The following is a 13,265-nucleotide window of genomic DNA, read 5'->3' on the forward strand; positions in this document are numbered from 1 at the left end:
CGTCAAGGCAAAAAGCTCCGCGGAGAAGAGATGGGTCCACAGATCCCAGTGGGGGTCAATCCCCAAAAAGCCCTCGCAAACCGTCGCAAAGATGGCCACTTGCGCAATGGAGTTGGGGTTGAAGTTGTGCAGCTCCACCCCGTAGTAATGCAGGAGCGCCCGCATGAAACGGCTTGCTTGCACTCTGAACCCCCACTCATGGAAGGAGACAAAACTCAGCACATACCCCGGCGGCGGGGTCGGGTCGGCCCCGCTCGAAGGGACCATCCACTCCGGCTGCGGGTCACAGGAGAGGGGACGGAGCAAACCATCGGCGACGAGGGCCTCCAGATCGTCCACCGTGACGGTGGAGAAAGGCCACGGGTCGCGCGGCGGAACGACGGTCACCCGGTCGGCCATCGCCAAACGAAGGGGGTGGTGGCGGAGCGGACAAGGTGCGCGGTTTTCTTTCTCTGGCTATTCTCTTAGGTTGCGGAAACCAAAGCAGGAGGCGAGCAGCAGAGTAAAGAACCACCGCCGGTCCCTCCTCCGGGTATATAAAGGCCCGGGCGAGATCCGTTCAACACTTCGCCCGAACCCGCCATGAAATTCAAACTCGAAGGCGAAACGCCCGTTCCTCGAACGGCTCGCGCAACGGCCGCCCCGCGAACCACCCGTCCCGTCACATTAACTCCGCGGCAGGGCAAGCGCCACCTTTGGCAGGCGAAGCAGGCGTCGTTTCACCTCCGCCATGATGACCGTGTCAAAAAAGGTGCGCCACACCGTTTAAATTCATATCCTTTTCTTCTTCCCCTTTCTCTCTCTTGCTACAGGGACCGGGAAAGGGATATTTTGAAAGGGATTTTTCTCCGCGAAGGAAGCGGGCCCCGAGCCCTCCTACTGATCAAGGGTTCGAAGGCTGGCCCCTCGGAAGGGTTCGACAGCCGCCCCAGAGCACTCGGGCTTCAGGCCCATTACTGATCAGGGGTTCGAAGGCTGGCCCCTCGGAAGGGTTCGACAGCCGCCTCAGAGCACTCGGGCTCCGCGCCCACTACTGATCAGGGGTTCGAAGGCTGGCCCCTCGGAAGGGTTCGACAGTCGCCCCAGAGCACGCAGAGCGAGGGATGACTCTGGGTACGTCCGATACATGGCCGAGGCTCAGGCTACGCTCCCGAGGTACCCTAGGACATTTCCGAGACCAGCAGGAGCGATTTTGTAATGGAATCCCATCAGAGGGAGGCATCGAGCCCTCGGACCCTATCGAACGGGATCGGGTCCGGCAAATCACCTGCAGGTACTTTTGGAGCGCGCCTCTGGGCCACTAGCCGACCCTTATCGAACGAGGCACGGGCGTCCACTCGGATCACCCGTTAGCAACTCACTGGAGACACCATGTTCGGCGCCCTCCGAGGGCAACATGGCGCTTTCCCCCCTTCCTCTTTGCGAAAAGGCGATGAAGGGGCGTATGATAAAAGCCGAGACAGTCCTTGATCGTCCTCTCGCTCCGCGCAGAGGCTCGGGGGCTGCTCTCGCAAACCCGGCTACGGCCAAACCGTTGACAGCGTCAACAAACCAGCCTGAGAACTCGGAACCTGACCATGCACACGGGCTACCATCAGGTCGCATGAGGGAACAACCAGACTGACCGAGGCATCACGAAGGGCATTAAGACCTCAGAGGAGTCAAACCACTCCTCCGAGGCCTCGGGGGCTACACCCGGCGGGTGCGCTCGCGTGCACCCCCCAGAACAAAGTGTAACCGAGAAAGGCCGGTCCCCTCGCAAAAAATTGCGACAAAAGCCTCTAAGCGAGTACCAACACTCCCTTTGAGGCTCGGGGGCTATTGTCGGGTACCATAATTAGGGGTACCCCCAACACTCCTAAACTCGGCTGGTAATCACCATCAGCACAAGCTGTAGGGGCTGATGGGCGTAATTCAGGTTAAGGCTTCGTCTACTCAAGGGACGTGATCTCGCCTCACCCGAGCCCAACCTCGGGCGAGAACAGTAGTCCCAGGCGAATTCACGCCTCGCCCGAAGGCCTCCTCAAGCAACGGGCGCACCCTCGTCTCGCCCGAAGCCCAGCTCGGGCAGGCTTCGTAGTGAAGCAACCTTGGCCAAATCGCCTCACCAACCGACCGTATCGCAGGCGCATTCAATGCAAGGATCGCCTGGCATCTTATCCTGACACGCGTGCCTCAGTCGACAAGGTCGAAGTGACCGCAGTCACTTCGCCCTCCCACTGACTGACCTGACAGGAGAACAGCGCCGCTCGCCCCTCTCCGACTGTTGTGCCACCCGCCAGGGTGAAGCTGACAGCAGCTGAGTCTAGCCTCAGGTGCAACAGGAAGCTCCGCCTCGCCCGACCTTGGGCCTCGGCCTCAGGAGGAAGTCTCCGCCTCGCCCGACCCCAGGGCTCGGCCCCCGCCTCGGCCTCAGAAGGTGGTCTCCGCCTCGCCCGACCCCAGGGCTCGGCCTTAACCTCGACCTCGGGAGGAATCGCGTCCTCGCCCGACCCCGGCCTCGGCCTCAGGAGGAGTCTCCGCCTCGCTCGACCTTGGGCTCGGACCGACCACGCCGCAGGGGGTACATCATTACCCTACCCCTAGCTAGCTCAGGCTACGGGGGAACAAGACCGGCGTCCCATCTAGGCTCGCCCCGGTAACAAGTAATGATGGCTCCCCGCGTGTGTCCATGACGACGGTGGTTCTCAGCCCCCTACGGAAGCAAGGAGACGTCAGCAAGGTCCCAGCAGCCCCGACAGCTGTGCTTCTACAGGGCTCAAACGCTCCTCCGACGGCCACGACACCGCGTACGCAGGACTCTAGCACCTCTCCGACAGCCACGTTGGCATGTACATAGGGCTTTGGCTCCTCTCTGCCGGACACGTTAGCATATTGCTACACCCTCATTGTACACCTGAACCCTCTCCTTGCATCTATAAAAGGAAGGGTCAGGGCCCTCATACGGGGGGTGGTCGCGCGGGAGGACGGGCTGACGAACGGGCTCGCTCTCTCTCTCTCTCCCTCACGAACGCTTGTAACCCCTACTGCAAGCGCATCCTCCCCTGGGCGCAGGATAACACGAGCCGCGGTTTTCCCCCCTTGTGTTCCATCTCGCGCCAACCCATCTGGGCTGGGGCACGCAGCGACAATTTTACTCGTCGGTCCAGGGACCCCCGGGGTCGAAACGCCGACAGAGGTTTTCAAAACCTGTAAATAAAACTAACAGCACCATGGCTAACATCCACACATATACATCAAGGCCTCGATAACCACATATACATATTTGTACTCACATATTCATGCATCGTTGTTCTCACAATTCACAATCACACACAAAAACAATAGTTCACTAATAATAAATTTCATACTTACAGTTCAAAATAACTTAGCACAACTTCACAAGTCACAATTTCACACTCACAACTAAAAATAACTAGGTCCAAACATCAATTGCTAGCCAAACATCATACAATTTCTATGTGTGTTGCAAATGGCAAAAAAGAGTCTTTACCTTTGCTTGATCGAAGCACTGGAGAGGGCACGGATCCGAGGTGGCGGTGCATTAGCTGGAGCGGGGGACCGATGGACGAGGATGGCCGGAGCCAGCGGGGACAAGGGGCCGGAGTCGGCGTGGACGGTGGCGCGTTGGCCGATGGCGCTCAGGCGGGCGGCACGAGAGTGGGGAGGCGCTGGCGCGGCGGCGAGCGGGCGGGCTGGCGATGGCGAGCGGGCGGGCTAGCGACGGCGAGCGGCAGTTGAGCATGCGAAAGAATGGGACCGCGGGCCCAGTCAGTGTTAAGTAAACGTTCTTTGCCGAGTGCCGGCGACCTAGCACTCGTCAATTTTTTTTATTTAAAAATATACTTTGCCGAGTGTCATGGATCTTACACTCGACAAAGATTATTTTAATTCAAAAACTACTTTGCCGAGTGTCCCTTTGTAGGTACTTTGCCGAGTGTCCCTCTATAGATACTTTGCCGATTGTCTGATCTAGGACACATGACAAAGTATATTTTTATTTTTATTTTTTTCACCAAACTTTTTGTGGTTTGTTCCTATAGTATAGACCTACATGTTCTATTGGCATAATTATCAAAGTGTTTTCTATAAATATTAGATTTAGTTCGTTTAATTGAATTTTTTCGGATAATTTAGATTTAAACTGCAAGTTACTCGAAAAATGAAAAAATGTGAATGCAAAAATGATTTTCATGTTATTTAGCATAAGTTACGGTCTATTTTAGGAACAAACCAGAATTTTCGAGCACTATACTCACGAAATATGACCATGAACTTGTGATCTATTTGTTTTAAAATTGTATAGAACACAAACAAAGTCAGTAAATTATGAAACTTGTCGACATGTAATGATATCATATATAAAAAATCTGATAAAAATTGACATTGTTTCGTAAAAGTTGTCACGCACTATGCGTAGTGACCGGAGTCTATAGAAGACTAAGGGTCTGTTTGGTCGAGCTGTGGCTGTGAATAAAACTGTTGTGGGCTGTGAGCTGTGGAAAAAGCTGTTGTGGGCTGTGAGATATTAAAAAGCTAAAAACCATTTGTTGGAAACCACTAAAAGCTATTAAAAGTTCTTCGATATATGTTTTCATAGTTCTATCTAAAAACCACTAAAAGCAGGTCCAGAGGTGCTTTCAGTTTTCTACTGCGAGAAAGTCGACTTTTAGAAAAGCTGCTTTCTAGATCCATCCCTTTGGTTTAACTTTTGGCTTTCAGAGGTAAAAACCAAAGCCAAAAGCCAAACCAAACACACCCTAGGTTTCACTCGTACGACTCATGACCCATCCACTCTCGCTCTGGATTGACAACGCGTGGCCTACTGGTCTGGGCACTGGCCCAGGCAAGACCTCGGTCACCTGGTTCGGGCCGACGCCGAGGGTGATCATAACCGAGCCGGAGCTGGTGCGCCAGGTTCTGTCCAACAAGTTCGGCCACTTCGAGAAGGCCGGCTTCGGGCAGCTGACGCGGCTGCTGCATTATGGCGTGAGCACCCACGAGGGCAGCAAGTGGGCCAAGCACCGCAGGATCATCAACCCCGCTTTCCATTTCGAGAAGCTCAAGGTCTCATACATGAATCACCTCATCAGTGTAGCTTGCTATTTGATGGATCCGATACGAGCTTCCCGATCAATCGATTCTCCTGCAGCGCATGCTGCCGGCCTTTGCGTCGTGCTGCGCCGACCTGGTGAGCACATGGGAGCGTCTGGTGGTCGCGGCCGACGGCGAACCATGCGAGGTGGACATCTGGCCGGACATGCAGAGGCTGACGGGGGACGTCATCTCCCGCGTCGCCTTCGGCAGCAGCTACCTGGAAGGCAGGAGGATCTTCGAGCTCCAGGAGGAGCAGGTGCACCTCGCCATGCTCGTCGCCGGCAAGATACACATCCCTGGATACATGTCAGCTCGTGCTCTCTAGCTAGCTCTGATCAAACCACATTCTATATTAATTTGATTGTCAGTGAGAACTGACACGACAAAAAGATTTTGATGTACAGAATTGCAATTTTCGTGCGTGTAGGATGCTGCCTACAAGGGTCAACCGGCGGATGAAGCGGATCGCGGCGGAGATCGAAGGGATCCTTAGACGGATGATCGCGACGAGGGAGAGCTCGCTGAGGGCAGGAAAGGCGACGAGCGACGACCTTCTCGGCCTGCTGCTAGAGTCCAACATGGAGCAGCTCAGGGGCGAAGGCGGAGGCGGAGGCGGCGGGACGAGCTCCGGAGGCATGTCCACCGACGACATCATTGGAGAGTGCAAGCTGTGTTCTACTTCGCCGGCATGGAGACCACGTCGGTGCTGCTCACGTGGACCTTGCTGGCGCTCTGCATGCACCCGGAGTGGCAGGACCTTGCCAGGGAGGAGGTGCTCCGCGTCTTCGGCGGCGCCTCCTGCAGAGTGCTGGACTACGACGGCCTCAGCCGACTGAAAATCGTAACCTTCATTTCGATAGCATGATCAGTCTTGATCGATTCGTTCAGTCAGTGTCGTGTGAAATGTGGTCGTAATTGTGATTCGCAATCGCGTCTGCAGGTGACCATGGTGCTGTACGAGGTGCTGCGGCTCTACACGCCGCTGCCGGCGTTGCACCGGCGGACATACAAGCCCATGGAGCTTGGGGGCGTCAGGTACCCGGCGGGCGTGATGCTGATACTGCCGCTGCTCTGCATCCACCACGACAAGGACGCGTAGGGGCCGGACGCCGACGAGTTCAGGCCGGAGAGGTTCGCAGAGGGAGTCGCCAGGGCGTCGTCCGCCGGGGACGCGCCTCCATCGTTCTTCCCGTTCGGCTGGGGACCTCGGACCTGCGTCGGTCAGACCTTCGCGCTGCTGGAGGCCAAGATAGGGCTCGCCATGATTCTGGGGAGCTTCACATTCGAGCTCTCCCCGTCCTACTCGCACGCGCCGTTCCCCGTCGTCTTGCTCAAGCCAGAGCACGGCGCGCAGGTCAAGCTCAGGAAGCTCCCATGAGCTGCATCCGCTTGCATATTGCAGAGACGAAACGGTCATAAATTTCCCTGTATATATACGGAAAAAAAAGGCAACAACATGTTTGCTGTTTGGATGGACCAGGACTATTGTTAGTTTATGCCTAAAAATACTCTATATGCGTCCTAAAATAAGTATTCGTAGGTTTAAGGTGAATAGATAATTGTCTTTAAGAAATTACATGTCCCCCTATAAAGATGTAACTATTGTACTTTGGAAAAGGAGAAGGTAGAAAAGAACAACTAGAGTTAGTTTAACTTGTACCTGGAGGTGCACTTATTTTGTCATAATTTTTTTAAATTCTAGGAGTACACTTTTTTTTGGGATGTAGAGTAGTCCGCTAAAATTTACTCAACTAGTTGTTAGTCCATAATTATTTGGATTGTGAGCCAATTATTAGGCATTTTGCAAACATAAGGTGTGTTTCGATTGTGACGAGTAAGTAGTGTCTTGGATTGAGATGGGTGGACTAATTGGGCATGAGAGTATTTGTACAACACATCTCTTGGCTTGTAGCGTGGAGTTGAAAATGGTGATACGAAGATAAAAGTCATGTGGATTCTTGTCAATGGATCGAAAACGGTAAGGATAAGCACTAGGACTTGATCGAACACTAACATGTGCAAGGATATTAGAGCAGATCATACCACCGACACGGTTACGTTACACACTAACAGAACACGTGTCTAAAACATGGGTCACGTATGAAGTTTTCATACACTACCCACAAGGGTTTCGATGGTAAACCTCAAAACCACTCAACACTGGTTAAACCTCAAAACCACTCAACACGCCAGTCCACGGGTTTTGTCTTTAAGACCCGATGACATAGTTCCGAAGGGGTCCAAGCGGCCCCTAACAGAATTGCGTAGGAAAACTCATTTTTCGATAATCACGTATATCACGACTCACCGCGGGTCCACCGGTAAATGGCACTCATCAGGCCCAAATCGAAGCATAATTTGATTGGTGAACTAGGCTCTGCTTGTCTACGCACAAAACTGATGAGGACATCAAAACTTACAATTCAGTCTAAGTCTAGTGACATCATACCTACTACAGTTTATAGAAGTAGAAAAGGCAACAGAAAGAAATGTAAACCTACTGCAGTTTATGGATTCTAGCTGCTATTCCCAAATAAATTCTCAAACAACTTCGGAGCCATTGGAGGAAGAACCATGGGCTCCGGTGCCATGAAATTAGTGATCTTCTCGTGGACATGGTACCTGAAAAAATCACATAACAGAAATGAGCATAATACCAAAAGGGGAGTTATTGGAAAATTTTCAAACGTCAGCAAACCGCAGAGGATAGAGATCGCACCGTATCTTCCTGCTCTTCGAAGCACGACGATCGACAAGCTTTCTCTTTTTAACCTGCTGCTTTTTTAGAGAGTAAAATGCCGACTCTGCATACAATAAATGGTATTTGGTGGACGCTTAAGGTGAAAGTACAAACATATACATTTTTACAAATCTTAGAATGGTAACAGTTTATGAATATACAAATGAAAACTGAAATTCTTGAAACATGTATCTTCTGTTAGATGAACCATGTTTCAGTATGCATGTTGATATATAAATAAATTCTAGGGGTGGAAACAGACGGATAATAGGTCATCCTGGCCCTAATGTATTTCAATCGAATCCGGGATCGATAGGTGTACGCCTATGTGTGTAAATAAATAATAATAAGTTCAATAATTAAAAATGAACTAACTTGATGCCCCTCTATCACATGACTCAAGGAACTCCTTGAGAAGTTGTTGATAAAACTCAGAATCATCAATAAGTTCAGGATCACCTTCCATAATGTGCCCCTGAGTTATAGCAAAGGCGATGAAATAAGCTCAGGTAGTGTAGTCCGCATTATATCTTCTATTTGTACAAATAGTAGCATTCTGATAGCAATGTTAGTGTAACAGATAAATAACCAAGGTTATGATAGAAAAGGGGAAATCATCTCAGGGGAAGAAATGAGCTTCAATTAACTACAGGCCGTTACACTTCAGTAGACTGAAGGAGACCAAATAAGGTTTGAAATATTTTTAAGGGAAATGTAGTAAATGCTCGAACCTCCTCAGCTGTTCCAGGTTCTCCCACATCCTGAAATATGAACAGCAAGACTTAAGTTAGCCAGGTGCACAAATGACTGGTGGTCCTTAGTGATAGATGCGTCGAAAATACCTTTCCAAATACTCTAACAGCAGAGTTGGTCAAGTACATCCTGTTAATCATCCGGCTTGGATCTCTCATGTAACCAGCAACTTGATCACTAATGTTCTGTTCTCATACAATGGGAAGAGTTGAGCTTTATATATTGACTTGTTAAACAGAAACAAATTACACAAAGTAGTTAAATAAGTATTCAGGCAACCTGATTAAATGCATGTAGCTTTCCTTTAAGTGCAGCAGCACCCGTTGTCACCTGTATTTTCCTGTGCCATTTATCTATCTCGGTATTTCTGAATGTTGTTATCCTGTAAACAAATAATTTACCACACTCAGCTTATTTTTGTATGAGTACATAAAACCAAATACCAACACCAAGCAGCATATGTGCACTGTGCACATGTAAGATGAAAGCTCTAGAGGGTCCATAATATAAGTGAATTGTTCATCCCTCCTATCAGCTTAAGCTTTTGGGTTGAATTGATTGGTGCATGCAACTTAATATGGTATCAAAACTAGAGATCTCGAGTTCGAATCCTGATTAGCGCAATTAAATAAAATAATTGTTATTTGCTCCTATTCCAGGTCTGAGACTCGACGTGAGGGGGAGTGTTAGAATATAATATAAGTGAATTGTCCACCCCTCCTATCAGCTTAAGTTTTTGGGTTGGATTAGTTAATGCATGCAACTTAATACATATAACTCTCAGAATGTTATGGTGATGTGCCCTTAGATCTAATTGTAGTTTTTTCTTCACTTTTGCTACATCATATATTTGCAAATAATTGAATCCAATGTTGCGGAACCAGCTTTCTAGAGGGATGTTAGCAGTAGCACAATACAAAATTCACATATAGTAACATGTCACCATAACAAAATTCACATATAATTTTAGAGACTGTATGAAGTCAAGACACTTAATCCATGTACCTTAATAAAACATGTCGCATTACCCTATTAGCATACCTTATGTGAATAACTAGCCTTCTTCCCATCAACTTCAAACATAAGCAGTTACTACCCGTGCTTTGCTACGGTTGTTATATAATCTCTCCGTCCCATAATATAAGGTGTAACTACTTTTTGTTCTTGTTCCACAATATAAGGTGTGGCGTCCCATAATATAAGGTGTAACTACTTTGTTCTTGTTCCACAATATAAGGTGTGCTCTCTCTATACATACGTACATCGATACAGTGGTATAGAGAGAATTAAATATATTTTTTGGTCTTTGAACCAAAGATGGTTACGCCTTATATACTGGGACGGAGGGAGTATCATATAAATAGGTATTGAGATATTTATTCAAATATAATTATTATTTATTTCATTAAGGTACATGTGATCTAATGGTTAGCCTCAAATTTTTGAAGCAGAGGGGTGCGGTTTCGAGTGCTCGCTATGCACTATTTTTTGCGCGGTGTGGTGGGTGGCCCCAAAGTGTCAGCGCGGAGGGTGAAGCCATGGTATCACTATGTGCCGACATTAGGTTTATAATAGAGTAGTATAGAAGTGAGAATTAAAAAATATATATATTTCATCAACTATTATCCTTTACACCCAAGTTACTTTGTATTCTAGTTTTCAAGCAAGACCTTTTCTACATGCCTTTTCTGCTACAAGGCTTGGCAAAAGAAAGGCATATCAACAAGTATTCCTTGGATGCAACCTACTGATCCAATTGAATAACCTTGGATGCAACCTACTGATCCAATTGAATAACTTATTGGGCAGAGAGCAGCAGTTAGCTTGTTACACAGCTAATACCTTCATATGAAACTGGATTTGTGGCAACTGTCATCGCAATTTGATGGCTCATATAATGACCTACAGGCTACAAGCAGGATGGTAACACAATATATCGCCAAATTATAGAGGTATTTAACAAAATTAAAATACAAGTTTCATTTTTTTTCTTATTTGCATGGGTGTTTTTAGTACCTTAGCTGCCACGTTTACTACATTGTGGCTATCTCAGAGTGGTTTCTGTATTAAAAAACGAACTCTATTAGGAAGCTAGAGCAAACTTCAGTTACGCATAAAAGAAATGCAATTGCCGAGACGTGATAAGCATTTCAAGTACTCATACTCAGGTGATTATCACAAGTAGACAAGTAGTTACTTGAAATCATAGGGATGTAAGCAGCTGAAAATAAACAAATGCTTAGTGTCCTGTAGTGTTTTTCAAGCGCTAGCCAACTTCTAAGTTATACTGATTAGACCGTTGAGGTCCAAATGTTGATGAGAACCCCGTTCCCCAGTCACCAGTCCATTTTTTTTTTCAAGCACTAATGGTTGGTTAGTTATTTCTGTTGCAAAATTTACCTTGCCTGCAATCTCTGTACTTCTGACCACTCGTCATTGTCTCCATTTGAGGCAGAAGGAATTTCTGGGGTCAAGTAAAGAGTTGTGTTATGAACATATAGATGGGATGTCATAGTTTTTACAGTAGAACAAGAACAGTATAGAGAGCAGCAATACCATTGGCATCCTTTGTAGCCTGATTACTCTCAAGCAAAGCCTATAGGTAGTTTAAGAGGTTGAGTACAATGAGAAACATTTCAATTATTATTTGCAAAAGAAACATTTTGATCATATTGAGGAAAATCATAGGAGTGAAAGGAAAACAATGTGTGCAACTAACTGAACCTCCTGCAGCTCCATCATGCTGCTCAAAGTATGTTTCGTCGAATTCAAAAGATCATCATATGCTTGCTCTATCTGCTTATCATGATTGCAAAACCTTGTTCTGATGGATTCCTGCAACAGCACAGTAGAAAACAAAATGGAGTTTAGAATTCAACTTAGCCACAATCCTGCATGAAAAGGGGGGACAATTAAAAAGAACCTAGGGAGATGCTTGCTACAACCTGGGGTAACTTGTTGGAAGTAGAAAACGCCTTCTGCAGCAAGAATCTCATTTCCATGGTCTTGTCCCATATCGCCTTGAAGGAGCATAAATCAAACAAAGGTAAGAATTTTGACAAGATTATATATATGTAGCACATGTTAATACCAAGATGCAAAGAAGGTGGGTCAGCACCTTCTGGTTTTTGACTGCTTGACCTCTCAAGGCATCCTCCTCTCTGTGTTCGTTCATCATCTTTCAAACTATATCTATACAAGGCTTCAGTTGAAGAATCCCCAAATTTGGCTCTGCCCTTAGCTAGTTTGATCTCCACAGTACAACAAACTGAATGGAAGAAAACAAACCTTACCTGTTGCAAAACAAAACAAAACAAAACAGTAAAATCACTTGACTTCAGAGTTGAAACAAAACCGGTATTCACATGTGTAGCACTGATGCATATACAAATACCTTTATCAGAAACATGAAGATACGTGAATACATTATTTTCTTAATAAAAGTCACGATAGAATACATGCAAGTTTTTTTAGAAATAAATAAATGATGAAGCATACTACAATTCTAAAAGTAGCAGTGCAGCAGGAACATTCAAATTGCCCTACATTCTTGATACTGTGCTGCTTTGCTCTTATTTCCAATAAACCAAACACTCAAAATCAGGTCACGTGACCAGATGATTTGACTATGGGTGAGGGGACAAGACAGGACTACGAGAGAAGGAATTGAGAAGCAACTCGTCGCTGACTTGCAGATGGCTCACCGTGGATTTACTATGGGCAGGCAGTGGCAGACACAGAAATGAGGCAAGGGGGTAAAATCAAAAAATTATAATTATAAGGCTAGAAATCTTACTACAGTCAAACCAAAATACATAATCCTAAAATAAAGAGCACAAATAATGACATCGATTGAAAATACTTAAACAACATGGTGGTAGAAAAATACCGTACGGTGCCGTTTTTTAGAAAGTAACAGTTGGCACTCATCAATCAAAATAGGATGCGTTGATGCAACGATAATAATCAATAATCAGTAAATATTACTCGCTGTCTGGCTCACTGTGCAGTGCAGCACAGGGGCCGAACGTGCAAGGGCAGAAGCAGGGGCACTGCGGCCGCTTGGGAGCTGGGCGCCTGCTGGACAATAGACGCTGGCGAGTAGGTAGCTAGCCGAGGAAGCGAGGTCGGCCAGACCGCCTGACGGGTTCGAGAGGTAGGGGCGCCGCCACGGAAGACGCAGGCAGGCGCAGGCGCGGCCGTCGCTACTCGCTCGAGACTCGGGATTAGGTGGACGGCCGGGTGGGGGCTGGGCCGAAGGAGAGGAAACCGTGGGTGAATTCTCCGCGGGGGAATACCTCCTCATCCTCTCTCCGCGACGAAAAAAATTACTTGTAGAGATCTCCGCAAACATTTACATAACATTTCTTCTCCATCCCATTCCTACAAAGATAAATCCATCTCTATCCGCGAGGGAATACCTCCTTATCCTCTCTCCGCGACGAAAAAATTTACTTGTAGAGATCTCCGCAAACACTTACATAACATTTCTTCTCCATCCCATTCCTACAAAGATAAATCCATCTCTATCCCTATTTAAATTATAATTAAGACATACATTCTTTGTTAGTAATATTAAACATTATCACGTATACACATTGTTTAATGTAAAAAATCATATATATACATCAAAATGAACATATTTATATAATTAGTGTTCTCTTTACAAGGTAAT

General features: G+C 47.2%; 1 protein-coding gene and 1 pseudogene across 5 annotated transcripts; one reads left to right on the top strand and one right to left on the bottom strand.

Moving 5' to 3' along the window:
• The first annotated feature begins 4,566 nt into the window (after positions 1-4,566).
• LOC103649934 (cytochrome P450 72A14-like) lies at positions 4,567-6,475 on the top strand (annotated as a pseudogene).
• A 944-nt stretch (positions 6,476-7,419) lies between these two features.
• Positions 7,420-12,989, bottom strand: LOC100283905 (protein AATF). Of its 5 annotated transcripts, none has more exons than XM_008674722.3 (12): positions 12,578-12,989; positions 11,709-11,883; positions 11,536-11,610; positions 11,315-11,425; positions 11,147-11,186; positions 10,991-11,054; positions 8,870-8,972; positions 8,680-8,775; positions 8,569-8,598; positions 8,297-8,312; positions 7,817-7,901; positions 7,420-7,719 (listed from the first exon to the last, which is right to left on the bottom strand). In XM_008674722.3, exons 2-12 carry the CDS (start codon positions 11,766-11,768, stop codon positions 7,614-7,616), a joined length of 786 nt encoding a protein of 261 aa, XP_008672944.1. In that variant the 5' UTR covers positions 11,769-11,883; positions 12,578-12,989; the 3' UTR covers positions 7,420-7,613. The 5 variants fall into 5 exon arrangements, with proteins under 5 accessions (XP_008672944.1, XP_035821792.1, XP_020405356.1 ...); XM_035965899.1 differs by having other exon boundaries at positions 7,442-7,719; positions 8,213-8,312; positions 12,582-12,889; XM_020549767.2 differs by having other exon boundaries at positions 7,442-7,719; positions 8,213-8,312; positions 12,480-12,870.
• Positions 12,990-13,265: the final 276 nt, after the last annotated feature.

This window comes from Zea mays, chromosome 3 (assembly GCF_902167145.1).
Source record: "Zea mays cultivar B73 chromosome 3, Zm-B73-REFERENCE-NAM-5.0, whole genome shotgun sequence".
Classification (NCBI taxonomy): Eukaryota; Viridiplantae; Streptophyta; class Magnoliopsida; order Poales; family Poaceae; genus Zea; species Zea mays.

Bases quoted from the DNA above. Each gene is read 5' to 3' on its own strand.
- LOC100283905 (XM_020549766.3), bottom strand. From the start codon at position 11,768: ATGATGAACGAACACAGAGAGGAGGATGCCTTGAGAGGTCAAGCAGTC. The intron at 11,426-11,535 runs GTTGTAGCAAGC...GTGCTGTTGCAG, and splicing joins CTTCCAACAAGTTACCCCAG to GAATCCATCAGAACAAGGTT. The intron at 8,313-8,568 runs GTTCGAGCATTT...GCTATAACTCAG, and splicing joins AACCTGGAACAGCTGAGGAG to GGGCACATTATGGAAGGTGA.